The 26,602-nt window shown below is 45.9% G+C and overlaps 1 protein-coding gene across 1 annotated transcript in view; it reads right to left on the bottom strand.

Annotated features, from left to right (window-relative positions):
* The window catches only part of EPHB1 (EPH receptor B1), a 457,899-nt gene that overhangs the window by 297,677 nt on the left and 133,620 nt on the right, over positions 1-26,602 (bottom strand). The window contains exon 3 of the mRNA XM_001115263.5: positions 3,860-4,541. Within this exon, the coding sequence (XP_001115263.1) occupies positions 3,860-4,541 (682 nt within the window). The remainder of the gene's footprint in view (positions 1-3,859; positions 4,542-26,602) is intronic.

Raw genomic sequence — 26,602 nt, 5'->3', positions numbered from 1 at the left:
TTCCTCTTTCATTCACCTGCACCTCCTGTGCATGACAGCCCCAGACAATGAAGGCCTAGGCACCATAAGTTGGCGTGTGCCCTCTGTAATAGCAAGCTAAGGTCAACCTGGGGCAGAGGCAGAGGCAAGAGAGGATGGCAGGGAGAATTATACATAGCATTGTCATTTTTCCCCAGTGTGGCTAAAAAGGCAGCCTAATGAAGCAGCTTCTTCTGGAAACTCCAAGGACTATGCCCTGGGAAGGAAAGCCAAGCCCTCAGGCAGCACTCAGGGGAAGAACAGATCCATGGGCACACAGGCACAGTGCTCCAGCTAGAATCTGGCCACTCAGGGGCTGTCACAGAAGATATAACAGTCATATCTTCTCTGCCTTATTTCTGAGACACCTCCATGAACATCCTTATGGGATACTGCAGGCCCCAAGCTTCTAGCACATAGATAAGGAGCCTGCCCCTGCCAGGTTCCTTCTAACAGCCCCAGTCTCCTCCCCATCCTCCCTGCAGTCCAACTTCAGCTAAGGCAATATTTTAGGCTACACAGCACAGAGAGAGAGAGAGGGTCTGCTGAGAGTCAACTCGGCCTCCCTGGCACAGGAAGGACCAGGCTGCCTGGGACCTACACAGAGAACAGACTTAGCCACCAACCTCAGCAGGGAAGAGGGGAGAAGTGAAGACAAAGCTATGATTTCTCATTAATCCGCTACACTATGAGCACAACTTGAAATTGGGGTAGATGGGCCATTTTCCTAGTAATTAACAATTTTATAAAGACAAATGCATGATGAGGTCAGAGTCACTAGTGAGATGAGGTCAAAAGGCCGATGTGACTCTGCCTGATGGGACCAGCCTGTGTGTACAGAAAGGATGTCAGGAACAGGCCTTAGGCCAAGGAACCCTCTGAAAAATGCATGAGCCGCTTGCCATACATTCTAATGCACAAGTTCTCCCCATGGCTTCCTCTACTCCCCTCTCACCTGTTCTCTTCTCACCACCCACGCTCTTCACAACGGAAACAGCTCTAGGCCAGGACCACTCTTTGCTGGCTGTGCTGTCTAATTGGTCTCCAGGTGCCTCTGCACAGCCAAGCGACTGGTCACCATGATTTTGACAGGCAACGGTTTCGCAGAAGCAAAGTGAAAGCCAAGAAAATACGGTTCCCTGGCCATAATGAAAGTCTGTTCTTCCAGGAAAAATAGCATGGAACCAGAAGCAGATGGATTATTCTTTCTGCCACCCTACAAAGTCCCAGTTTCACATATGCAGAAAAGATGTATCAAATCAGCACAGCTGTATGAATCATAGAACCATCAGCATTTGGCCCAGCCAGGCTCAGAGGACACCAATTCTCAGGGCTGTGTTGGGAGAGAACTAGCTGTTGAAGGCTCACTGTGTCTCAATTGCAATTCTCTGTTATCCACCATTCTGCCTGCTTCTGCCCTCATGATGATTGTGCTAAGTGGGCTACACCAAAACCATTGTGAATGGCCACCGTGTCCATCTGGCAGCACTCCGTGAGCACCAAAAATGAGTGGAAAGCCTTTCCCTGAAGGCTTTCCATGGAGACCAGTAACAAGTACCTCCACATGTACTTCCCAACCCCCACCAAAGAGTGCAGAGTCTTCCCAAGATCACCATTTTTGACTGAAGGTCCCCTTGCCAGCCGTCAGAGTCCAGTTACCAGCAGAGTTAAGGGCAAAGATTTCAGAGGATTCAACTGAAAGTTCTTGAGACAAGGGTAAGAGGCCCTTCTCTTCCCTTCCAGGGCACTGACCTTGGCCAGGATGCTGGGCCACAAGACCCATGATGCCACTCTCCACTCTCAGAAATGTGGCTTCCTGTGCCTCTGAAGTGGCCAAGTGATGGTGCCATGGGTTCCCCATTTCCTCCAATGAGTTTGCAATAAGTAGTTTGTAAAGTCAAGCCATGTTCACAATAGCTAGAGATTAGAAATGTCCAACAAAACTCAGGAGGGGATTGAGACTGGGAAGGAGAAATGGAAAGAAACAATTTGGATTTACATATTTGTCCTCACAGGCCCTCTCAGGACAGCCACAGGAGGTAGCTGACAAGCTACATGGACAGCAGAACCCTCTAAAAAAGAAAAGTTCCAATTAGCCCAAAGAAATGAAAGCCTGTTCCCAGAGACCCAATTAAATCAGAACCAATAATGCTAGCTCTGGTTCCTGCCATTCTGCTCAGGATGTAATGAGAAAAATGAGAGTGCCCCAGCCAGCAAGTGTGGTGTGGCAGCCCTCTGAAAACCAGAGAAATCACCCACCATGCACTGCTGCGAGCATGCCAGATAGCTGCTGCACCTGTGCCTTTAATAACTCAGCCTGGTGCCTTGGTCCCCACTTAGATCCAGACAAATGGCAAAGATAGTGACCCATCCCAACCAATGGCACAAAGAGGAGGACTGTGGGACCAGGCTGGGATGGTTTTAAAACTGTCAACATTGATTCATCACTGGATCTGGGATCTGGCACTCTCTCTCCTCTGTTTCCACACCATCCATCATGGGTACCAGGACCAAGAAATCCAATAAAGACACAAAGGTGCAGCTCCCTACTCTCAGCAGGCCTCAGAAAGGCTGTGTGAGTGTTCTGGCCCAGGCAATTAGCTGAGTCCAAAGGATTGCAGAGCTGATGGTACTAACAAGCCTGTGCTTGGCACTTCACCCGCAGGTGTCTGGGAAGCAAGGTAAGAGGGGAAGTAAACTGGCATAGGCTGGTCTGGTGCTCAGGCAGGGTGGGGGTGACATCAGAGAGGGAAGCGGGCAGGAGGCTCACAATAGAGAATAAGTTGCTAATGCAGCCTCCAAGCCCCAAAGGACTAAGGGCAACCTTGGGGGTTCATTAAGGTTAAGGTGGTCATTTCTGAGGTCCATATAGGAAGGCTTCCTTGTAAAAGAATCAGGACCTTTGAAAGTTCCAAGCAAAATTTAATAAGGGAAAGCAGTCTTCTCTTCCCCAACCCTGGATTCCCCCCACGTTCAGCTTCCATGCACTTAGACAATGCATAAGCTGTGGGGCCTCCAGATCCTTCTATTCACTCCCAGAGCAGACTAAGCCTGCAGCCAGTTCAGCACATTTATTGCCACATGTTGAATATGGGCTTTCTAGGGTTAGTGCTAGTGATGGCTAATATGAGCACATAGTATCCTGACACTCTCAAACTGCAAAGTTTGCATCACTCTGTATCATTTAGAAGCAAAAGTTAATACAATACATGATACAGCCCCACTCCCATTCCAATAGTTTCATCTCCTTCCAGGGCCTGGCAATGAGCCCCTAGAGAAAGACAGCCAAGCCAGAGGGCTTTGAGTTAATGAGCTACATGGGTTCAGTACCAAGTTGAGTGCTGTGGGAGCTGGACTGAAATGAACTAAAATATTTTCCAAATTCAGTCACTTCTCAATTACCCTTGAGTGAATTGTCCATGGCAACCCAAATTCCGAAGTCTCCAGCCACAGAGCTTAGGGCTGGATGCAGGATACAGGGGTGTGTGTGGGTGTGTGTGTGTGTGTGTGTGAGAGAGAGAGAGAGACAGAGAGAGAGAGGAGAGAGAGATATAAATTCAACACTTCAACACTAAATATTATGCACTGGTTATTAAGTTATTTTCCACTGTTTGAAATTCTCCCCATCTCTTCCTCTCCCCATGAATAATAAATATGGACAATCTGGTTAGACATGATTGGAAAATCATCAGGCCTAGCACTAGGAATAGGAGTCCTCAGAGCTTTATAATAAGCCATTAGACTCTTTTCTGTTCCTGTATGACCCAGAATTATTAGTGGAGAAACCTTGCAGATCTGGCCCTGCCATAAGTGGGCAGGAAGCAGAGGCTCCAGAGCTTACCCTTGCATGCCACGCTGTTCTCAGGCTCATAGCCAGGCTTGCAGGTGCATCGCCCAATGGGCACCATCCATTCCCCATCCCCGTTGCAGTAGAGTTTGATGGGCACGTCCACTTCCTCTGCGTTGGGGATGCATGTGCCCCGAGCAATCACCAGAGATGTGCTCTCTGCCCCCGTCATGGTCTCTGGAAACACTGCAAAATTTTGCACAATGCTGGGACACTTTTTGAAGAAGACACGGACAGAAAGAAGAGACATACAGGCTCCATAATCCTGAAAAGCGAGGTAAAAACCATTCCGAGTAAGAGGCCCAAAGCTCCTGACTTCTGTGTTTACCTTCATCAGCCTTCCCCCAAAGTCCACCTGGGAGAAGCTCTCATCTGCAGCAATGGTGTCTACTTTGAGGTAGGGGGCCTCAGACCAGAAGGCCGACTTCTTGGTGGCAATGACAGAGTCAGTCTCATAGTAATACAAGTTGAAGGTCTCCTTGCAGGATCCTGGGACATTAGGGAGGCTGCTGCAGTCTCTCACAGTGAAGCGCATCTCTGTGTAGATGCGATGGGCCCCCCGCCGGTTGATGAAGGTGGTGAGCAGCCAATTGTTCTGGTTGGGCTCGAAGACATTGCACACCTGGTAGGTGCGGATGGTGTTCAGGTTTTCATCATAGCCACTGACTTCTTCCCACTGTACATAGCAGGCCACAGGTACACACATGCAAAAACACAAAATAGAGAGTGAGAATACAAAAATAGGCATAGCAGAGGAGAATCCTGGGGCTAAGGGGCCTTAAGAGCTCACCAGTTCAGCACATTGACTTGAGAAATGAAGACATCTAAGCGCAACTTGATTTTAAAAATCTTATAAGAAAACTTCATATTTCTTTGCAGCCCATCCCAAAATATAACACACTTCATTCAAGAAAGCTGTCCCTTGCCTAACCCATAATGCTCATTCTGTGACTGGCTTATTACATCCATGGGGACAACATGCAGCTTTCAGCCCATGTGGTGGCAGGGACTTTCTTCCTCACTTCCACAGTCCCTGCTCTGAAAGCCAATCTGTGGATTAGAGGTCCAATTACTTGACACCCACACTTTGGAAATCCCTATCTTTGAACCTAATTTCTTTATTGTGGTGAAATTCCTTTATGTCTCTGTAAAGCACATGAATTTAAAGCTTTTCAGGGTTTCTCAACAAACTTAGATTCTCATAAACTTTTTTTCAATAACATCTATCTCTGAAAGACTGATATGGTTTGGATGTTTCTCCCCTCCAAATCTCATGTGAAATGTGATTCCCAATGTTGGAGGTGGGGCCTGGTGGGAGGTGATTTGATCATGGAGGCAGATCCCTCATGAATGGTTTAGCACCATCCCTTTGGTGATGAGTGACATCTGGCTGTTTAAAAGAATCTGGGAGCTCCCCTTCTCTCTCTCTTGCTTTATCTCTCACCATGTGACATGCTGGCTCCCCTGGCCTGCCATGAGTGGAAGCTTCCTGAGGCCCTCAGCAGAAGTAGATGCTGGCACTATGTTTCATGTTCAGTCTGCAGAACTATGAACAAGTTAAACCTCTTTTCTTTATAAATTACTCAGCTCAGGTGTTTCTTCACAGCAATGCAAGAGTGGACTAACACAAAGACCTAGACTATAAAACTGGTAAAAGTGAAGGCTGCTAAGAAGAACCCCTAATGTAGCAAATGAAGCTCTATTGTGTGCAAATTTCAAGGAAGGCTATGATGGAGGAAAATGTTGGAGGGTGTTACTTTAGTGAATAATGAAACTTTCTTAAGGGAAAGACAATCATGATTCACATTAGAAAAGTGAGCTCCCATTTATAACAGTCTTGTAGATTGGAATAAAAGAGAAGAACAACACATGTGTTAAGTGATGTCTTTCACTATTCCCAACAACTTTCAGAACTAGGTATTATTATCCCCAATTTACAGATGAAAAGACATCATGCAACTCACCCATACTTATATGGCTAAAAGAAATTACAAGAGAAGCTAGTAGAAAATACTTTGAATGGTCAAATAAAATCACCTAAGAACTTCTAGAAGATTACTTCAATAACAGGCAGTGAGGGTTGGAGGGGAGTCGGGAGGGGTCTTTAAAGGCATGGCTCCCTTAACTGAGCTCTCTAGGGCAGGGGTCAAAGAAGAGTTGCTGGATCGTTCCTTCTTCCTTGTGCTTGGAGAAAAGGAGTTAAGGAAGAATCTGCCCACATCTGGTAGCTCCCCAGATCCTGGTCTCAAGAACTGAGAATATTTCCAGGAATAAATTTAAACTTACATTCTGTTTGCCTAGAATAAAAAAAAATAGAGAAAAGAAATTAAACTTTCTAAAGTGAAAATGAATTAGGATCCTTGACTATTTAGCAGTGGTGATCAAGGTAACCAAATCATACCAGTATCTTTGAATACTGTGCTAATTGCTTATTATTTACAGTGGTGGACTTTAAATATATAGACTAGAATTCTTCATTAACGGAGCTAAAAGCCAATTATGTGTGCATGGAAAATATACTGCAATTGCTCCTTGAAAAGAGTAAAGCCCCCTGTGGATAGCAGGTGGATAGAAGCAAGGCTGTCCTCTAAACTTGTGTGAAGGAAACCAAAAAACAGGCATAGTGTGGAGAGGTGGGGAAATGGGCACGTTCAGAGCTGGCCCTGCATGCCCAGGTCTGTAAAGTGACCTCATTCATGGTCACTCTCGCTGTCTGGGCCTCTGCCACCAAGGCACCTAAACTGCAGTCAATCCAGGGTCCTCCTGGCCCCCAGTCTCTTCCAGGACTCCTAGAGTGCCAGTTCCCTCACCAACTTGAAGTCCTGCCAGTCCCTCACCAACAGATCAGCTCCTGCCAGTATCCTTGCAGCAGTTCTGGGACACACAGGCCATCATGATTCGCTACCCTGGATAGTCTCAGCTCCAGGCCAAATATCACCCAGCACTCTACCTTTCACTTGACCTCCAATCACACCATTCATAACCCACCAGCATCTCCCCCCACTCCACTCCACCTTCTGCAATGCCAAGAACTAATATCCCCAAACTCACAAATCTGTTTCCCAGTTCCAAGCCTGTTCTTATGCTGTGCTTTCTACCTAGGATGACTTTTTGTTCTTCTTTACCTGAGTTACTCAAGCTCTGGAAAATCCCCTGGCTGAATTAGATAGCATATTATAGCATATTAGTACATCCTCCACACAACAGGTAAGAACCTGTGCACACTGACCCTGGTGCACCTACCTCCCCCAGGAGTCAGTGAGACCTGAGGGGGCTGCAGGGCATCCCTGGAGTGGTGCATCCACAGTCCACATAGCTACTTCACAGCCTGCCTTGTGCCCAGCACATGGACCTCCCTATGCCCAGGTCCCACCATGTGGCCAACCTGGAAGAGAGATCTCACCTTTGTGGCCTGCATGGAGTATAAATTCACACTGTCGAGGCTCACCTGGACTTTGCTTAATTTGTTATTGATTCTCTAGATGTAAAAGAACCACTTTTTCTGTCTTCTTGAACACTGTGTTTTGTTCTATCAAATGTGTTTATTAAAGTTATGCTCTGCTTGTCTATTTTTTTTCAGCCAGGGAGAAGTCACTGACAATGTTTCAGATCAAATTTTTAGACCTCCCTCTCTTTCCATGGCTGTTATAAAACAACATTTTCTCAGTTGACCATACATGACTTTTGAGGAAAGGAATTATCTTTTCTTTTTTTTTTTTTTTTTTTTTTTTTTAACTCTTCTGCAATTGTTGAAACACAACAGGTCTCATGATCCATTATTCCTGTTGGGTCTCAGTACACACATGGGGCCCCTCTGTCAATGTGAAGCATGTGGCCCCATTTAGAGTGGGGGTCTGGTCACAGCCAGAGTTCTTGACCCACCCAAGATTAATGGAGCTCTGCTGTGGGAGTAGGATGGAAGCCCATCCTATGGGCTTCACCTTACCACTGAGACAATCACCACCAGGAGGTATTTAAATAAGCAAAATGAGGCCAGGTATAGTGGCTTATGCCTACAATTCTAGCACTTTGGAAGGGTGAGGTGGGAGGATGGCTTGAGCTCAGGACTCAAGGCCAGCAACACAGAGAGACCCCCATCTCTACAAAAATAAAAATGAAAAAATTAACCAAGATTGGTGGCTTGTGCTTGTAGAACCAGCTATTCAGGAGGCTGAAGTGAGAGGATCGCTTGAGCCCAGGAGGTCAAGGCTGCAGTAAGCCATGCTCGCACCACTGTACTCCAGACTGGGTGACCGAGCAAGACTTTGTCTCAAAAAAAGAAATAAAATAAAACAAGCAGCATGAGGATTTCTACTCTCATGGAGCTGGGATATTGAGAAAATGTATCTTAGAAAATGACACTGATTGGTATTATATGACCCAGCAGAAGTAATTGTTTCAAACATTAACCTCTCTGGGCCTCAGTTTTCTTATCTGTAAAATGAGAAATCATACTGGATGACCCCGAGTTGTAAAATTCTACAGATCTGATTGATTCCATGATAGCTCCTAAGGGAGTGATCAAAGCAAATTAGAGGAAATTCAGCTGCATATTCAAAGGGAAAGAGTAGAAAGAAATTGAGAGAAAGGAAGATAACTCCCTGTTGTTGGGAAAAGGCCATCATAGAGCTTCCCATTAATTTCTTTGTCTCTTTCATTCTTCTTCTGTCAACGAAAGCTCTGCAGGGGTTGAAGAAATAAGTGATCAGAGTGGGCTTCAGGAGGTACACATACTTTCCACAGCAAGTGGTAATTAGAACTGGGGGCATCAAAGAAAGAGGAGATTTTGGTTAATGGGGATAAGGGTAGAATGCCATTCCCAACAGAGAGAGACAAACATCATTCGTTTACAACATTTGGAATCAGTCTCATTGCTTTATATTTATTCCTCATTCATTCATCAATGAAAAAAATGTCTACTGAATGTTAGGTTTGTGCCAGGCATCCCATTAGCCACTGGGGATATAACAATAAGAAGCTTATAATCTAGTGAGAGAAGGAGAAATTAGAAAATGGTTATTAAAATAAGCAATAATTACATTTGTGTTAACTGCTGTGAAGGAAAATTACAGGAAGCCACGCAAGGGGGTGCAACGGATATACAGAAGATTGTCAGGAAAGACCCTCTGTATGAGTCCATTTTCTGTTGCTATAAAGGAATACCTGAAGCTGGGTAATTTATAACGAAAAGAGGTTTATCTGGCTTATAGTTCTGCAGCCTGTACAAGAAGCATGGCACCATGATCTACTTCTGGTGAGGCCTCAGAAAGTTTCCAATCATGGAAGAAGGTAAAGGAGAAGCAGGCGTGTCACATGGTGAGAGAGGCAGCAAGAGAGATGCCAGGTTCTTTTAAACCACCAGCTCCTGTGTGAACTAATAGAGTGAGACTCACTCATTACCATAAGGAGGGCATCAAGCCATTCATGAGGGATCCCCTAACATGATCCAAATACCTCCTGCTAGGCGACACCTCCAACATTGGAGATCATGCTTTAATATGAGATTAGGAGGGAACAAACATCCAAACATTACCCTCCAAGCTGAGAGGGACAGGTAGATAGAAGTTAGCCAGGACAAGTGTGCACCTTCTGGGAGCAAAGTAGAAGCAGAGCCTCCGGGCCCAGCAAAGGCAGGTACAAAGGCCTCATGGTAGGAAAAGTGGCCTGGTGCCATTGAGGAATGAAGGCTGTGTGACAGACAGCCATAAGAAGTTGGGGGTGGCAGGAACAGGACTGAGAGGAAGAGGAATGCAGTTGAGAATTTTGAGTTTCATCCTGAGTGTAACTAGAAGTCGCTGCTGAGTTAGGGAGAAAAAACACAGGCGGTCAGAGCTGAGCTTTTAAAAGCTCTCTCTGATGCACTATAGAGACTGGTTTGAAGGGCAGTCTGAGTGTATGGGCAGGACAACTGGAGGTCATTGTGGGTATCCAGGCAAGAGATGGTAGGTTGGAACACACCAGCAAAAACTGGAAAGATGCTTTACGGGAGAATCCCTAGACCTTCACTGAGCCACAGACTCAAGGGGCCATGTGTCCCCTGAACACTCAGGCATCAGTCCTGCCTCGCCATCCAGGCTTTGGGCTTCCCAGATCCTTAGGAATGATGATTCCTCACCTCTTCCCTCTCTCTTTACTTAAAAAAAGGGGGAATTTTACCAGTCTTGCATGTACTACACTGTAGACGCCCAATTTCCTATTCAGGGCCAAATTTCTTTTACCCAAAGCCTGTGCTGGTTCTAGTTCTGGTAATGTATTCGCACTGCCTGCCCCAAAGTCAGTTTCCTAAAGATCTCCATTCAATGGCTGCTTCTTAGCCTCCACTTCTAGGCATTTGACATATTGCTTCTTGTATTCCTTCCTGTAATTATCTCCTCCCATTAAAACAACAGCAAAACACCATGATTTGCTTATCAGATTTGCAAAAAATTTAAAAGATAAAATGTCAAGTCTTGGTAAGAAAGTGGGAAAAAGGGCATTGACCAAGCCTATTGATGGAAGTATAAACTGGTGAAATCTTTTAGAAATCAGTTCAGCAGCTTCTCTCAGTACTTCAAGTGTGGGCCAGAACTGAAATCAATATGAAGAAGGTAAATCATTTTAAAAATTGTAGTGATAATTAGGTATCTATCTGGGGGGGAAAAAAAACATAACTTTTGTTCCATACTTATACCTTACTCCAGAATAAATTTCTGGTGAATCCAAGATTTAAACATTAAAAATGAAACTACAAAGATACTAAAAGAAACCATGGAGAAAATTTTTGTATACTAATTGTGATATGAAACTCAGAAGCCATAAACAAACATATTGATAAATTCATCTCTATACAATTTTAAAAACTGGCATGACAGAAATAGCCATAAGCAAATTTAAAAGTGGGGGGGAAAGAAAACCTGATAGAAAAAAAAATTATTTGTCACTTATCACAGATAGAGTGTTAATATCCCCTAATATATAAAGACAATCCATATGTCAATAACAAGATAGAAAATTGTGCAAAGGGTATCAACAAACTGTTCATTAAAAAATACACAAATATAGCTCTTAAATATTTGAAAAGATGCTGAATCTCACTCTTCATAAAGTGTGAGTTGTTAATTAGCCACATTATGATACTTTTCGGGGGATGTCAAAGAACAAAAATGTGATAGCACACTGTGTTGGAGGGGACATGGAAGATAAGAATTCTGACACACAAATGGAAGAGTAGCAAATCTGTACAACTTCTATGGAAATTTTGGTTTTATTTATAAAAATTATGACTACATACACCCTTTGACCCAGCAATTCCACTTCAAGGATAATTTATCAGATAAACTTTTATCTACATGAAATTAGGTACACACAAAGTTATCAACTGCAGCCACTGCCACCTCCAGAACTTTATTCACATCCAGAAAACCTACAGGTGGACCACTAGCCTTTGGACAATACAGCAGCCTTCCCAGAATTTGCTGAGTAAGACCTGTGGGAGCATAGTCCTAGTGGAAAGAGAAACCGTTAATTGAACTTGAACTTCTCACCAACCAGTGGTATAGGGGACTCAGAAGAATCCGAAATAATTAGACTAAAAGAAAATAAGGTATAGGACATTTCTCGTACATCTTTATATGAGGAGTAAGCTTTATACTTGCCTCATGCTAATCTGACTGCTGTCCTCCTTTCTTGAACTGGACTCAGCTGGACTCTTCAATATGTCACCTTAGACCCTTTGCTGTCAAGTGGTGAGTGCATAAACAAAATCTGATGTGCCCATACAATGGAACACTATTCCAAAATAAAAATGAATGAAGTACTAGTATGTACGGCAACATGATGAACCTCTAAAACATTATGTTAAGTGAAGAAAACTGTATGTCTCAAAAGACCACATACTGTGTGATTATATACACATGAAATGTTCAGAAGAGGCAAATCTACAGACAGAGAGGTAGGTTAGCATTTGCCTGGGGCCAGAGAGGGAAATGGGGAGTGACTACAAACTGGCATAAAGAATATTTTTAGAAGTGATAAAAAATGTTCTAAAATGAGATTGTGGTGATGGGTTATAAATTCTGTATGTTTACAAAAAAATTACTGAATTGATTAAAATTTTAATACACTTAAAGTGAGTGAATTTATTGCAGGTAAATAATACCTTAATATGGCTTTAAAATAAAACCCCTCTGTTATTTGGTCCAACCCCCACCTCAATATCCCAACAATGCTGGCACGGTCTCCATTATCCACACGTAGCTTGTTAATGGTGACTTCATGCCCCTGCTCATTCTATCCTCTGTACCTTGGATGACCTTCTTATCCCTTTATCCCTGTATCCCAAGTGCCAATCATTCATTCAATCAAACGTGTATGAATGATGCCTAAGTTGAGGCAAAGGTGGCATCTAGAGGGGCTAGGTGGCCAAGGAAGCATCCCTATGACTGATAATGAGGGCCTGGGGAGTATCGGGGTGTGGTCCAAAGACAGTATTAGAATCTTGGGCTCAGGACCCCATTCCAGGACCACTAGATTTTCCAACCTGGAGGTCAGTTGGGTAGTCAAAAGGCCAAAAGCACTCCCCAAGTTCAACACACCCATGTCATCACCACAATGTGCCATTTGTTCCAGAACAATCCATATCTCCCCATCTGGCCTGTCTGTTGCATTCCCATGACCAATGCACTAGGGCTGGCATTACCTCACGGCCTGGACAGAACATGGAGACAACAGACAGGGCAAGAGATGTCAAGGGCCCAAAGCAGAGCCATATCTTCTCATAGCTGGACAACAGAGCCCATACCCATTTCTGCCCCTCGATGTTGTTGCTGACGTTCTGACTGACCCTGATGTCCTTCTTTTACCTCACCCACATCCCATCTGAACTAAGCCAGAGAAAGGCAGATGTGGCTTGGAAGCCATTCTAGACCATGTTGGTCAAGATGTTTTATTGACAAATGGGCAAAGTGAGGCCCAGAGACATTCAATACCAGGACCAAAGTCAGGTGGTGGATACATGGCAGGGCTGGATTCTCTTTGCAGCTCCTTCCTTCAAGGTGGCTACGTCTTATTTCCTCCATAATTCTTTCCCTGGCTTAGATTTATCTACCATTTTTCTGAATGCATAAAGTATGATTGAGTTTATTCCACACAATTTAGCATTTGATAATATACTGTTTTGAAATATTATTTAATTGCTTCATGTGTGTGACTTTGGTTTCTGCTACCAGGCTGTGAGCTCCTTGAGGACAGGAAATTAAATTTTGACTTATTTATTAGTTCATTTCAACAAGAAAAATAATTCCATGCATTTAGCTTCACAACACTGGAATTATGGAACACTATTTTATTCAGTAACATCTGGGACCACCAGTGAAATCCACTTCATTTTCATCTCACTTTTTATCCTAGGTGATCTCATCCACATACGAGGCTTCAACCATCACGGAGTGCATCACCAACTTGACCTCTCCCCAGCACCCCAGACTTGTATATTCTGCTGCCTGCTGGATGCCTCCTGATAAATACCTGGGATGCACCACCTTGACCTTTGCAGCCCTGATGCAGTCTCACCTCCATCTGAGAATGACACCTTGATCACCCAGTACCAGATGCCTAGGAAGCAATCTAGACTCTGCCCTCTCCATTTTGTTTTGTTTTGCTCCTCATCATAGGAGGTTAACCCTCAAATTCGTCTCCTATCTCCTTCATAGCTCTTCTATTCAGTCTCCCCTTCTGTTTCATCATTGAACTCTCTTTACTCTCCAAGTAACTCTTCCAGTCATTCTCCTTAATTCCCTTGCTCATATGAGTTTTCTAAAATACAAATCCATCTCCCACATGAACCCAATCCTATAGGTTGGGACTGTGTTGGGTATCGCTCCATATTCCCAGTGCCAAGCCCTCAAAATATCCTGGAAGACTGAGGCAATGAGCAGGGCCCTGGCCTGTTCTTTAACTTCTCTCCCTTCTTTACTGCAGGTGCCACAAGGCTAACCTGTCTTTGTGAAAGGAAGAAACAAATCAACCTTGCACAACCAACAGATTATTAACAGCCTTTGAAAGAGCACTATTATTGACACAAATGGACCACCTGTCCTTGAGATAAGCATAATAAAGGAAACAATGACATCCATTAGAAAGTACTTGTTCGGGCTTTCAGACCATGACTTTGATGTATGAGTAAGACACTTTCGGGTCTCTCCAAGATCTAGGTTTGTTAGGCTTGCTTATTGGAAGTCAGAGCTTGCAGATCTATTGCTAGAGTGCCTGTTGACATTGGGACAGTGCATATTGACTATTTGCAGTCTGATTGTGTGTGTGTGTGCACATGCATGTGCATGTGTGTCTGTGTGCATATGTAAAGCATGCTATCAAAACTCATTTATCTGTATAAACTGTTCCCCTTTTAAAATCATTGTCAGGGGCTCTACCCATTGGTCCATCTACACTACCTTCCAGAACAACCTTCAGAAACTCTGACACATTCTTTATGCCCCAAGAGTGGATTTGAATTTCAGAAACAGGCAAAGGTCATTTGGAAACAAATCTGATTAATGAGATGGATAAGCAAATTAAGAAGTAATATTACTGGTCAAAAGGAAGAGCCACTATAAAATGAAGGTGAGAGATTGGAGCTGATTCCACTCTGTGCCTCTGAAGACAGTTCCAAGCATAAAATTCTGGAAAGATTTTTGATTACTGGCCCCTCCCTGGACTGCTGCAATGTCCCCCATCCCACACAGGCTCACCCCTCTAAGAATGCCCTATGACTATCATGATGCTGCGTCATTATAACCTCCACGAATAAACCAATTCTACAGGGCCTGGCTGGAAAGGGGCACTTCCTCGGGACACCTTTATTTAAGACAGGAATAGAAATAATTGAAATAGGCTTTTTGGCCTCTGTTGGCCTAATAAGATCCCAGCTATTCTGATTTGTTTCAAACCCAACTCATTTATATCATTTATTTAATAAAGAGTCAAACATCTACTACAGCAGCCCCAAGCAACATTTTAGGAGTTGGTGAAACAGGAGTAAATAAGAGAAAAAGTCCCTGCCCCCATGGACCTTATATTCCAATAGAGTTAACCAAAGGATGAACAAACAAATGAATAATATAAAGTCAGGTAGCATTAACAACTACAAAGAAGCAGGAAAGGAAATAGAGTGACAGCTGGCAGTGGGGTAATCAGGGAAGATCTCCCTTTGAGCTGAGATCTGAATGAAACACAGGAGCTAGCCTGGAGGGTACACGAGGGAGGAGCATTCCAGGCACAGAGGACAACCAGAACAAGTTTCCCAGGGCAAGAAGGTGCCTGGCCCACTGCTGAGAAAGCCAGGATGCCAGCATGGCTACAGAAGATTAAACAGCAAGAGAAACACTGAAAGAGATGAAGCTGTAGAGGTTGCCAGGGCAGGCAGACCCCACCTCTGCCAGTTACAGCTCTGTGATCACAGACAACTTTCTGAGCTTCAGTTTCCTCACCTGCAAAATACTATTTACTTTTCAGGGTAATACGAAGACTGAAAGATCATGGATGCGGAAGGAGCTCATCTAGTGCTGTGCCTGCACATAACTACCATTCACTGAGTACCAATTATTGCCATTATTATTATGATGATCATCATCATGATTATGTTAACCTCAGGATCCACCTCTAGCTGAGTCACCAGGGTGTGGAAATCATCTAGATCCTATATAAATAATCCTACCCTTTGGTCAGCAGAATGCAGGAACTAAAATGCTAAACTCCCTCTCCTTACAGTCACAGAGAAACAACTAGCAGTCCCCTTCCCTTTCCCTCTGGGAATCTCCAGGGCTTCCTCTGAGCTGTTTCATCAGAGCCTCTCTTCTCTCAAGCCAGCAATCTCAGGAACACTGTCAGTCACCAGCTCAGACCACAAGGAGACAAAATTGGACACATCTTACAGGCTCTGGTCCCATTCAGCAGTCTGTTTTTGGGTACAAACTGCTGTTAGGGGAAGCTGCTGTTTTGCAAACAGTTGCTGCCACCGTGCCCTGTGGGACCATAATGGAGCTTTCTGGGCATTGCCCAATCTGGGGAGATGTCTGCCCCTCTGAACAAGAAGTCCCCTGGAGCCCGGGCAGCACACAACTTCACAGAGCCCACAGGAGACCAAAGATTCTTCAGGGCAGCAGATGCTCAGGGCTGGGCTGGAGCCACCACTACCAAACCTTCCCCACCAATCAGCCTGGACCCCAAGGACAAAGCTCCTGTGTAGACAGTAGACTAAGCCTGAAAGAGCTTGGATATTAGACAAGCTAGAGGGCTAATTAAAATGTAAAATGTGGTCCGTGGGGCATAAATTCCTACAAGCCCAGAGGGATCTACCATTTAGTACACCAACCAACCAAGGCAGGGATTTACTCAAAGGCTCCCCTGAGGGCTGCAAGCACCAGCTTACCTTCCAATATGCTTGATTTACCTCCCAGACGTGCTGGGCTGAGAAGACAGGAATTCCCCTCCCCCATCCCCCATTCATTACCATGGCCTGATGTGGTATTCCATTGAGAAAGGTGACCGGCTCAGGGTTGGGGACTCTTTTGAAAGCCCAGTGCCTTGGAAGGGCTTCCATGTTGTAGCAGTACAAAGCAATGAAATCCCTAAACTGTGAACTCACAGCAAAGATGCCCTCCTGGAAATGCATCACAGCAAGGGGATGGGGGTGAGGGACATAACTGGAACATCACAAACATATACATATTGTTTCCCAATGCAATATTTAAGAGCAGAGCTCCACAGAATCTTGGATGGTAGAGAAATGCAGACAATATTGCAACAAGGTCAAGGAGGAGGAAATGTCCCCAAGCAGAGTATATTCAGATTGCTAGGAAGGAGGTTTTTGTGATGATCAAAAAAGGGATGGGGGTTTAAAAACAGCACTGCTCTAACCTTGCCCAACCCAGAATCATGGGGATCCCCATCTTAGCTGGGGGTAAGTTCACAGGATCTGGAGTCCACCAGACCCAGCTGTGTGACCATGGGCAAGTCTTTAAATTACTCTGAGCCTCGACTTCCTCCTCTGCAATACAGGGATAGTACCTAATAGTACCTATCTCATAAGGCAATTGTGAGGATCAAATGTGACTTAAGCTTGCAAAGTAATTAAACCCCAGTGAGAGCCCCTTGTGAGCCAGTTATCATGAATATCTGCCCTCTGGGGACACACACTTAGCCTCTCTCTGAGTGCACATCAGTTATTTTTTTCTTGGAAGTCCTCTCTCCCTCCGTGATGTGTATGATCTAAGACTCTTCTGTCGGTCCATCAGCACCTGTGCATCTATCACTGATATATGCGCGCGTGTGTGTACGTGTGTGCAAGTGCAAGTGCAGGCAGCGGAGGTGTTGGCCGTGGCCCTCCCTTGGGTGTGCATACCATCGGAAAGCCGTGTGAGCGCTGGTCAGCTCTGTCCACTGCTTAAAGACCCTGTGACTATAGAACCACACTACTAGAGGGCAAGGCCAGCAGGGCACGAGGTCTGAAGGGTGCAACCCCTTTACATTCTGGCATATTTCACACCCAGGTTTCTACCAGCATGCTAGGGAAAATACTGCAGGCTTGGGTCTGGGCAGGGGCTCCCTATCTATAGGCCCCTGGGCCACTGTAACCTCCAGCAGGCAGCAGCATTGCGTACCAGGCCCTGCCTGGAGTGGGGTCCTCAGCCATTATGACAGCTGCTGCTGCTGTTGACACTGCAACAGTGACAAATTCATCCTTCTGACAAGATCCCTTTAAATAATTCACAGGGAGCTAGGGATTAAGACACTGTTTCTCTCTGTCTCTGTTGAGATTTAAAACACCTCCAGCTGGGGTATTTAAAGAGAGTATAATGGGCTGCCCCTCCTGGGTCTCTCCTCCCCCTTTCCTCCTTTCCCATTTCCCCAACTCATCACCCACCCCACCAGCCAGCCCTATAACAAGGAGGTCCAGAAAACAAGAAAGGAAAAAAAAAAAAGGAGGGAACCAGTGCTTGGCTGGTCACTATGGCAACGGCGGCAGGGTATTCAGCTGCCATTATTGCAGTGCCTCACACATGTGATTATCTTAAGCTGTCGATTGAATGTGGTTCTCACTGCTGCCCAACACGGCCTTGGGGGTGGGAGCTGGAGGCCCCAGGCCCCAGGCCCCAGCTGCTTAATACTGCTATGCCCAGGCCTGGAATCCATTGAGGAGCAGAGAGTCACCCCTGGGAGAGACTGATGGCATTTCCCTTCAGCTTGGAGGGATTTCTGCTCAGAACGTATAGCAGAGGCCAGCCTCGAGCTGGCCCATCGTGCTGGGTTACAGGCTAGGGAAATGGGCTCCTCATTCCATGAGCTCGGGAAGTTTTGACTGAGCATGAGCCATGCTGGCTGGGGCCAGCCAAAGCTGCCTTGGAGACAAGAGAGCCAGCCATGGGAGAAGGAAGGGGCGGGGCCTCTGGCAGGAGCTCTTGGCTTCATTCCCATTCTCAGGATGGAGGCAATTTCCAGTCTCTGGGTGAAAAAAAAGCCACATCTGGCCTCAAGAGAGGACACCCCCACCACATCCTGTGTGTTCTCCCAATTGGGTGGGAATGTGGCCACCATGTGTGATCCACTTACAGGGACTGCTTTTTCCTGGGACTTTAGATGCTGAAGCTTGGCCCTAAGAAGCCTGCAGAGAACTCTGCCTCCATTGAGAAAAAGTATTCCACTCCTTTGCCTCCTGGACTTGGTTTCCCAGGTGCAAGAATATTCTTCAAATGACACGACCCCTGGTTAACCCCAATAGACACACTCTGATTTTTCCAATGTGTCCTTTAAAATTCAGCTCCCATATTAAGCCTCTCATGACAGCTATGCTCAGGCCAGCAATGCACACAGTGGGGCCACCATTACTTTCATCTGGGACCAGGACTGTTCCAAATGGCAGAGATCAGTCTGGCCTTCCCTGCATTTGCATCCCACAGTCAGCCCTGTGAAGATATGGCCAACCATACACAGGTGCCCATCACTTGAGGCACCACTCACCTGGGTCACCCCTGCCTTGTTACATAATGAACTGCTTGCACCTAAATGCAAACGTGGACCATTACCATTTGCCACATTGGTTTAAAGGCAAAGCTCTTTAAACCAGCAAATAAGTTTTTGATCAGCAAATAAGTCAGAATCTTGACTCCTACATTTGTCATGTAGGCTGTCCTTCGCGACACTGGGAAATGTATTGGACATGCCTATCTCCACTAGAAAGAGCAACAAGTGGGACAGCATGCATGGAGATGAGGATGTGCCACGATGGGACCCCAGCCCCATTCTATTGGCAGAGCAGCGTCTCAAATGGTGGAGGGGTGCGTTCAGCCCCACTGGCACTGAGGACAATGGATGAGACAAAGGAGATCTCTGGAGCCCCTTACAGCTCTCCCTTCCCTTCCCAGCAATTCTCACTTCCTGAACACTTGTCAGGACCTAGGGGGTGGGAGGGAATCCTCTTGGGCTCCTCTATCACTGCCTGGACCCGGACATACACATGGACCACCTGTATCCTCTTGAGGATCCCTGGCCAGGGCTCACCTGCTCCAGGTTCCTCTTGGACTTGCTGCTGTTTGGTCCCCCAACCCCACACTTCCCCAAACCACCTCCTCTACCTCCCCCCATAGAGCTTACTTTAAAAAATGATTTATCAGGTGCTTATCACATGCACAACTCACTGGTTTGCTACTTTAAAAAGCTACACTTTTTCTTTTTGAACATTTGCCCCTCCTTATTCCCACTCCTCCCCACCGCAGCTCCATTCTCTGGTTTCTCAACAGTCTGTGAGTCTGAGTTCGTCTCCTCACACTCCTTGAGGGGCAAAGATACAAAAGTGAGCTTTGTGGTCAGACAAGCCTAGGGTCAGTCTTAGAGGCACCCCCACCCAGTCCTGGAACTTTGGATAATGGCTCTTTGGAAACAGAACTTTGGAAATGGGAGAGATGCCACCTTCCTTCCTTGCAGTATCCCGGTGAGAAGTGAGGTCATACAAGTAAAGCTTGATGCCTGGCACACCGTTGGTATATAATTAATGGTGACGATTAGTGTAACAGTTATCATTATTAATAATAACACTGATATTAATAACAGGGTGTGCTCTCTGACATTGTTCATGTGAGAATCACAACCTACCATGCTGATCTTGTGTCTCCAGGGGCCCTCCTTCATCACTTCCCACCCTCATCCCATGCAAGTTAGGTCTTTCGAATAAGAGTCCGTTGTTACCACTAGTACTAGTCAGGGTAAGTGGTACTACACTGAGCCTTACAGTTTACAAACAAAGGTAAACACAATGTAATCCCAATCACTCTATAGATAAGATCTTATATTACCCATGTTATAAAGGCAGCATATGTACTTAAAGAGGTTGAAGAACTTAACAGAAAATGCAAATAAGTCCAGGACATCAGATCCCAAATCCTGGACATGATCCTTCATACTACTGAAAGTATAGTGGGATTTTGGCCAACTTATTCTAACGCTTTTGCACATAACTGGAAGTAAGGCCAAAGCCAACATCCCAAGGCTGCCCTGCTCCTGCAGAGGCTATAAGTTCCTCCTTCCGGGAACCAGGCTCATCTTCTGACAACCCTGATCCTCCCTTCTTCACCTGTTTTCCTCCTGTTCGTCTTATCCTCACTCTCCTTCTAATGCTTTGTCTTTCCCAATAATACGTTTCTTTCCTTCACCAAGGTCACCAGTGGGAGTGCTGTGAGTTCAGGCTGTCAGGGCAATGCTGACCCTCCTCAGTTCCAACCCAGTGCCTGCGTCAGGAGCCCTGTGTCCTCTCCTGCCCTGGAGAGCCACTTGTCCTTCAATTTGATAAGTGCTGTCATCAAAGGGTCAGTCCTCAGGCTCACATGCTAGTTGCATAAAGGTTTCCAAGATTGGGACAAAGGGCGTAGTGGGGCAACTGTCCTCTTGGGGAAGGTTTTAGAGAAGTGGAAAGACACCTGTCTGGACCAACAAGGGTTAAGCATTCCTCCAAGAGGGGGAAGGTGGGCTTGGGTAACCTCTGGAATTCCCTCCCAGAGTCTGTGGACAGAAATGTCTCTGCTGTGTTGATGAATGAGTCTATGAGCCATTTCCAAGAGCAAGAAAATAAATCTGCCAGACAGTAAGGTTCTGGTGAACCACCACAACTCCCAAAGTTGTTTAATACAGCAAGCTAGAGAAGCTTCTGTCTCTCTCTCTCTCTCCCCCCCCCGTCCACTCCCCTCCCCCCACCCATACCGCACACACACAAAGTCATATCCAATATATTTCTGCAATCAGTGTAATGATTGACATTCTACTCTACAACACGGGTCATCTGTGGCATCCTATTCACCTTTCTGTTAAATGCATACACATGTCCACAAAAACAGTCTCATAGGAAAGCCCCATGAGGGCAACCACAAGCGATGAAGCCAGGCAGAATAGTGACCTCACTGTTCATCTGGCCCAATTCTCCTCCCCTGGGGATCCATTGAGGTAGGTCCACCCATGCACGGCCCTGGAGTCTCTTCCCAGAGCAGCATCTGAATCTCGTGGCCGCCGCCTTCCGTCTCCTGGAGGAGGACCTGCTTCCTGGCTCTCACCCGAGCCCCTCAAGCCTTTGTCTATCACTGTCTCTGTCAGGCAGGTGATTTTAAACTTCCATTCCTAAAAGATGCATATTATATAAAAAATGTTTTAAGTGCCTCGGGTGTTTTGTTCCTCATTGCTTCATAGAAGTGACATTAATAGCCAGGGAAGAGCTCTGCTGAGTGCAATTATGGAGGATGTTTCAGGTATGAAAGCTGTTTTGAGCCTGCTAATGTTTCCTAATTACAGGCCTTTTGGTAGAGAGAGAAAAAGATAAAGAGTGGGTGGGAGGCCTAGGGTGGGGAGCTCTGACTTATCTCAGTGGTTTACCTGAAGAGGGAATAGGAGGGGAGGGAATGAGGGAGGGAACAGGGAGGTCAGAGGCCCAACAGCAGGGGAGGCTGGGCCTCTCTGTTGAGAAAGTGGTACTAATTCCCAGGGAACAGCTCAGAGAAAGAATACCACCCATGTATCTTACTGTGAGAAAAAAAAAAAAAAAAAAACCTTTTGCAGACTGACTGAGCCTAAATTTAAGGAGGCTCAGTCTGGGAGTTCCTTCTGGAACTCAGCCTCTGAAGATACCACGGTGGGTAGCATTTCATTGGGAAAGACAGTGGAGCATAATTGTTGGCAGGAGAGCCAGCCTCCAGGAAGTTAAAGGTCAGCATTGGCACTTTTTCACCATGAGACCTTAGGCAATTTACAAGCTGCTCCGTGCTTTAGTTTCCTCATCTGTAAAATGGGGCTATTGTGAGGATTAATGTGTGCCTGGCTATAAGGCACTTAGGGTCTGTCATACAGTGATAGATTTTTTTTTTCCTACCTAGTCCATCTTTCTGTTACCTATATCCTGATTCCCTCTGTTACTCTCTCCTGCCTTTCTCCCTGGCCTTCCAGTAGGCTCTCCACAACACAAGAATGGACACAGGACCTCCCCAGGGGAGGTCAATTTCCTCCCCAGGGGATGGTCCAGAGTGAGCATGAGAAGGATTCACGCCAAGCCAGCCAGGCCCACTCAGAGCTAATTCCAGTGCTTTTGCTGGGGGACCCAGGACGGGATGTCTGCTCTTCTCCAGGGCATACAGATGAAAGAGGCTATAAGGGCTAGAGCTACTGCAGGCAGACATCTTATGACCAAGAAGAACTCCAGTATGGAACTTACACTGTGGGAGTAGAGAGAGGAGAAAAAAGGATGGGAAGACAGAGAGAAAAGAGATAAAACAAGAGGGTGGGGAGGAGGGATCAATTGATGACCACCCAAACTTGAAGCCACACCAGCCCCTGGACCATTCAGTTTCATGAGCCAACCTATCCTTCGAGGCTGGGTTTTGCTTTTCTGTCATTGGCCATCAAAAAGCCCTGACAGATACTAAAGCATAGAATGAGAATAGCTTCCAGCAATCAGCGCTCAGGTCCAAAGCTCCCAGGTCCCCATTCAGTGGTGCCTGTCTGAGAAATCATGGCCAGCCCCATTACCTTCTTTTGACCTTCTGCCTCTGGCATGTCCTGAAATTCAAATGTGGTGAACTTCTATTCATAAAACCATTTTGCCCAGAGCTAAATTTCTCTTGGATTTTTCTAATCTAGCTCGGGCTTTTCTGTCTTAATAAGCATGATTGAATCATTAAAGGAAGAAAAGAGAAAATTCAGCCCTCCAGAGGGTTAGTGATGTGCTAGCATTTCCTAAGTGTTTACCAAGAAAAACTTTTTACTGATATTGTTTCATATATGACAGAGTTATCATCCTTACCCCATTGAGCAGAAGTGAAACCTGAGACCGAAGGAGTCTAAATAACAGGCCCAAGATCACACAGGCAGGGAGTGCAGACCCAGAAAAATAGCCAGTTTATTTGATGCCAGGACCTGAGGCCTTAACTGCTCCTCCATAAAGGTCTTACCCATCAGACCAGATAAATTGTAATTGATTTTGCTTGGCCTTGGAATGGATGAGGTGTTATTAGAGTGGGTTTCTCTTCAGAGTGTACTTTCCTGAGTCACTTGAGGTGGGCAGCTGGTGGGGGATCTGACAGGGACTGAGGAGATAGCCAGGGACTGCCAAATGGCCTAGACAGTGCACACATAAACAACCAAGCAGCAGCTGTGCATTCGGCCTGCGCGCCGGTACTCATGGGCATGCATTTCGTATCAGGAGTTAATTACCAAACACGGACATTCAAATACATGTTGTTCCCTTCACAGTAGCCTGCTCTGAAGCTCTCCATTCAGTCTAATAATCCTCCCATTATTGAAAGTGTTTCCAGAACTCTAGAACTGCTTACAGAAGCACAGGGTGAGATCAGCTAATTTAACTTCATACATATATACAAACACATACACACACACACACACAAGCATATGTACACAGACACACACATATATACACATACATATATACATTCATACACATATATACAGATACACATATATACACACTATATACACATGTATATGTATACATACATGCAGACACATAGCACATATATACATATATACAAACATATATAGACACATATATACAGACATATAGACACATGTATACATATACACACAAATATATATACACAATATATACATGCACACACACATACTTACATTTCTACAGATATATATATGCACACACACACACACGGAGCACACATGAGCCCAGCTCACTCATCCTGAAGGTTCACGAGGCTTGGCTTTGGACTTCCTTCCTGTTTTTCCTCTATCACATCCCCCTTCCTATGGTGAAGATCTGCCAGTGTTACAGTAGTCAACAGAGCACGCCATGGGCCCTGAAGGTGGTTCCACAGCACAGCACAGGAGGTGGAGACTGGAAGCCCTCACGGCACTTTTTTGAAAGTAAGAACTCAGGTAGATGTTTACACATAAGCCACACATCTCACCAACACAGAAACTTACACACACAGAGGCCAATGGTGGCCCAGGTACAAATGGCCAGTGAGCCCTGGCCAACCACTTCAAAAGTAAAAGAACTCTGGACTGAGATTTCCAATAAGCAAGTTAAATAAGCCTCTTGATCAGAGGGACTAGGTTTACCTTTCTAATCCATCACAGCCGGGGGCTGAAAGCAACGGGGGACTTTCTTCTGCCTGTCCTGGTCCCCTTTATCGTGCTTATCTCAGGAGAAGTGGCTCCATGTGCATCACTAATTATGATCTTTAAAAAGATATTGACCACCAATTGGGTGTTACGAGGCCTACAACAAACATGTTACAGTGTATTTGAGTTACAGTACACCTAAATTGAGTGTGTCCTAAGTTTAGGGGTCTGGGTTGGAGATGCAGACAAGTATCAAGAATGATCGTTATTCATTTATTCAGTCAGTTAACAAAACATTAATCTGATCCTGTCCTATGCCAGGCTGGTGCTGGGCACCAGGGACACAGAGAGGGAGCTGACTCATTCTCTGACCAGTGCAAAAGACTGACACATCAACAGATATTTAACTTACAGAGTGAAGGACAGTATGTTAGAGGTTGGTACCAAGACCCCCAGGCTTAAATAAATGGGGGACCCACCCCAGCCATGGTGGGAGGAGCATCCAGGAGCGTCCCAGAGGGGCTGAGAACAAAGCTGACACCTGAGAGATAGAGTGTCGGGGAGAAGGAACAGAGTAGGGAGGCCAGGGAGCATCTAGGAACTGCAGCAGAACTGGAGGTGCAACCAGAAAGACTACTGTTTACAAAGCACTACCCATGGCTGGGCACGGCACTGACTGTTTATCCACGGGACCTCTCTGAACTCCCCACTGCCTAGAGGTCCAGAAATGTAAAGGTTAGGGAATCTTTCAGTGCAGGGCTAGAAGCCATCCCAAAAAGGTCACCAGGGGTTGTGGTGACGGTCCCTGGGATAGCTCGTTAGTGGGAGCTCAGCCTCTCCCTGGCATTTGTTACTTTGTAAATGTGTTTGTTACCTTTTTCCTCTGTTCACCAGGTAGCCCCTGATTTAGATTAAACCTAAAGGCCTTCAATGAAAGGCAGGGTGCTGCAATAGATTATAAAGCAGCAATTTTAATCTGGGAACACTTTCTGGTTTTGCCATGTAATATTGCTTTCCAACAATAAAACTGGGAATGATCTGTGGGCTTTGTGTAGGTGAGTGGTCCAACCCCTTCTTATATCTAGTAGTTCTCAAGTACAGCAGCAAAGGCACACACAAAGCCCCATAAAAGGAAGAGTCCCTTGGCCTCTCTCTGGGTCTGGGAAGCCTGCCACACAGGCTATGCACTGTGGATGGGGCCCATTGCAATGCCAGCTGGGCCCCTGGCAGCATTGTGTGACTCCTCTGGATGAGGCAAACCCAGTTCCTTTGAGGCCTCCAGAACAATGCCACCCACCATCTCCACCTTAAGCATCCACACGTGGTGTCCTGACTGCAGAGAAACAATCTGAGGACATTCCCTCCTGTTTGGGCTGACAGTCCATCTCCCTCCCCAATCTTCTCCACACTAGGTCTCAGAAAAAGGTGAACCCCTGCTCTCCCAAGCCTCCTGGCTTCTCAAACACCTGAGCTCCTCAGTGCCATGCAGTTCATCCTCCTCTGCTCCAGCAGCTCACACGGTGATCCACTCAGAGCCTCTTCATCACCCGGAAGAGCTCTGTGTGTCTTAAATCTGATGTCAAGGTGCCAGGTCTTCCTCCAGTCCCAGCCATGCCATCACATCTGTTCTTTAGCCTCACTGAGACCTACATCTGGGGCCCCTGGGCTGGTCACACCAGTCCTCCTGGCCTCACTCTCCTTCCTGTGGGATAGATGTCATGAAATAAGGTGCCAGCGTCCTCAGTCCCTGGCCCCTTCAGTCCCGCCATTTTTTCCTGTGCAACCAGAACTCTGATGATCCCACTGCCACAGCTCTTCCAGGCAGTCAGGCAGCTGAAGGAGGCCTACAGATCAGGATCCTCATGCGTGCACAGTTGTCAGCCACAATCCAGCTCTTACTCCTGGCCATATTCCTCCAAAACACGGCCAGCCTCTCTGCAGCTCTCAGTAGCAGTTCCTTTTGTGCCCTCTCAACACCTGCTACCCGGACTCCACATGCCTCACCCTCCAAACCTCACTTCCAACCCAGAGAGAAGATACGAAGCTGAGAGGAATTTTCTATTCCATGGCTCTGTCATGTCAAAACTGAGCACTCTCAGCTCTCCGTAGGCGCCTTTATCTGTGTCTTGCTATTTC

The sequence above is a fragment of the Macaca mulatta genome, chromosome 2, assembly GCF_049350105.2.
Source record: "Macaca mulatta isolate MMU2019108-1 chromosome 2, T2T-MMU8v2.0, whole genome shotgun sequence".
NCBI lineage: Eukaryota > Metazoa > Chordata > Mammalia > Primates > Cercopithecidae > Macaca > Macaca mulatta.
This window is presented reverse-complemented; position numbering and strand designations above follow the sequence as displayed.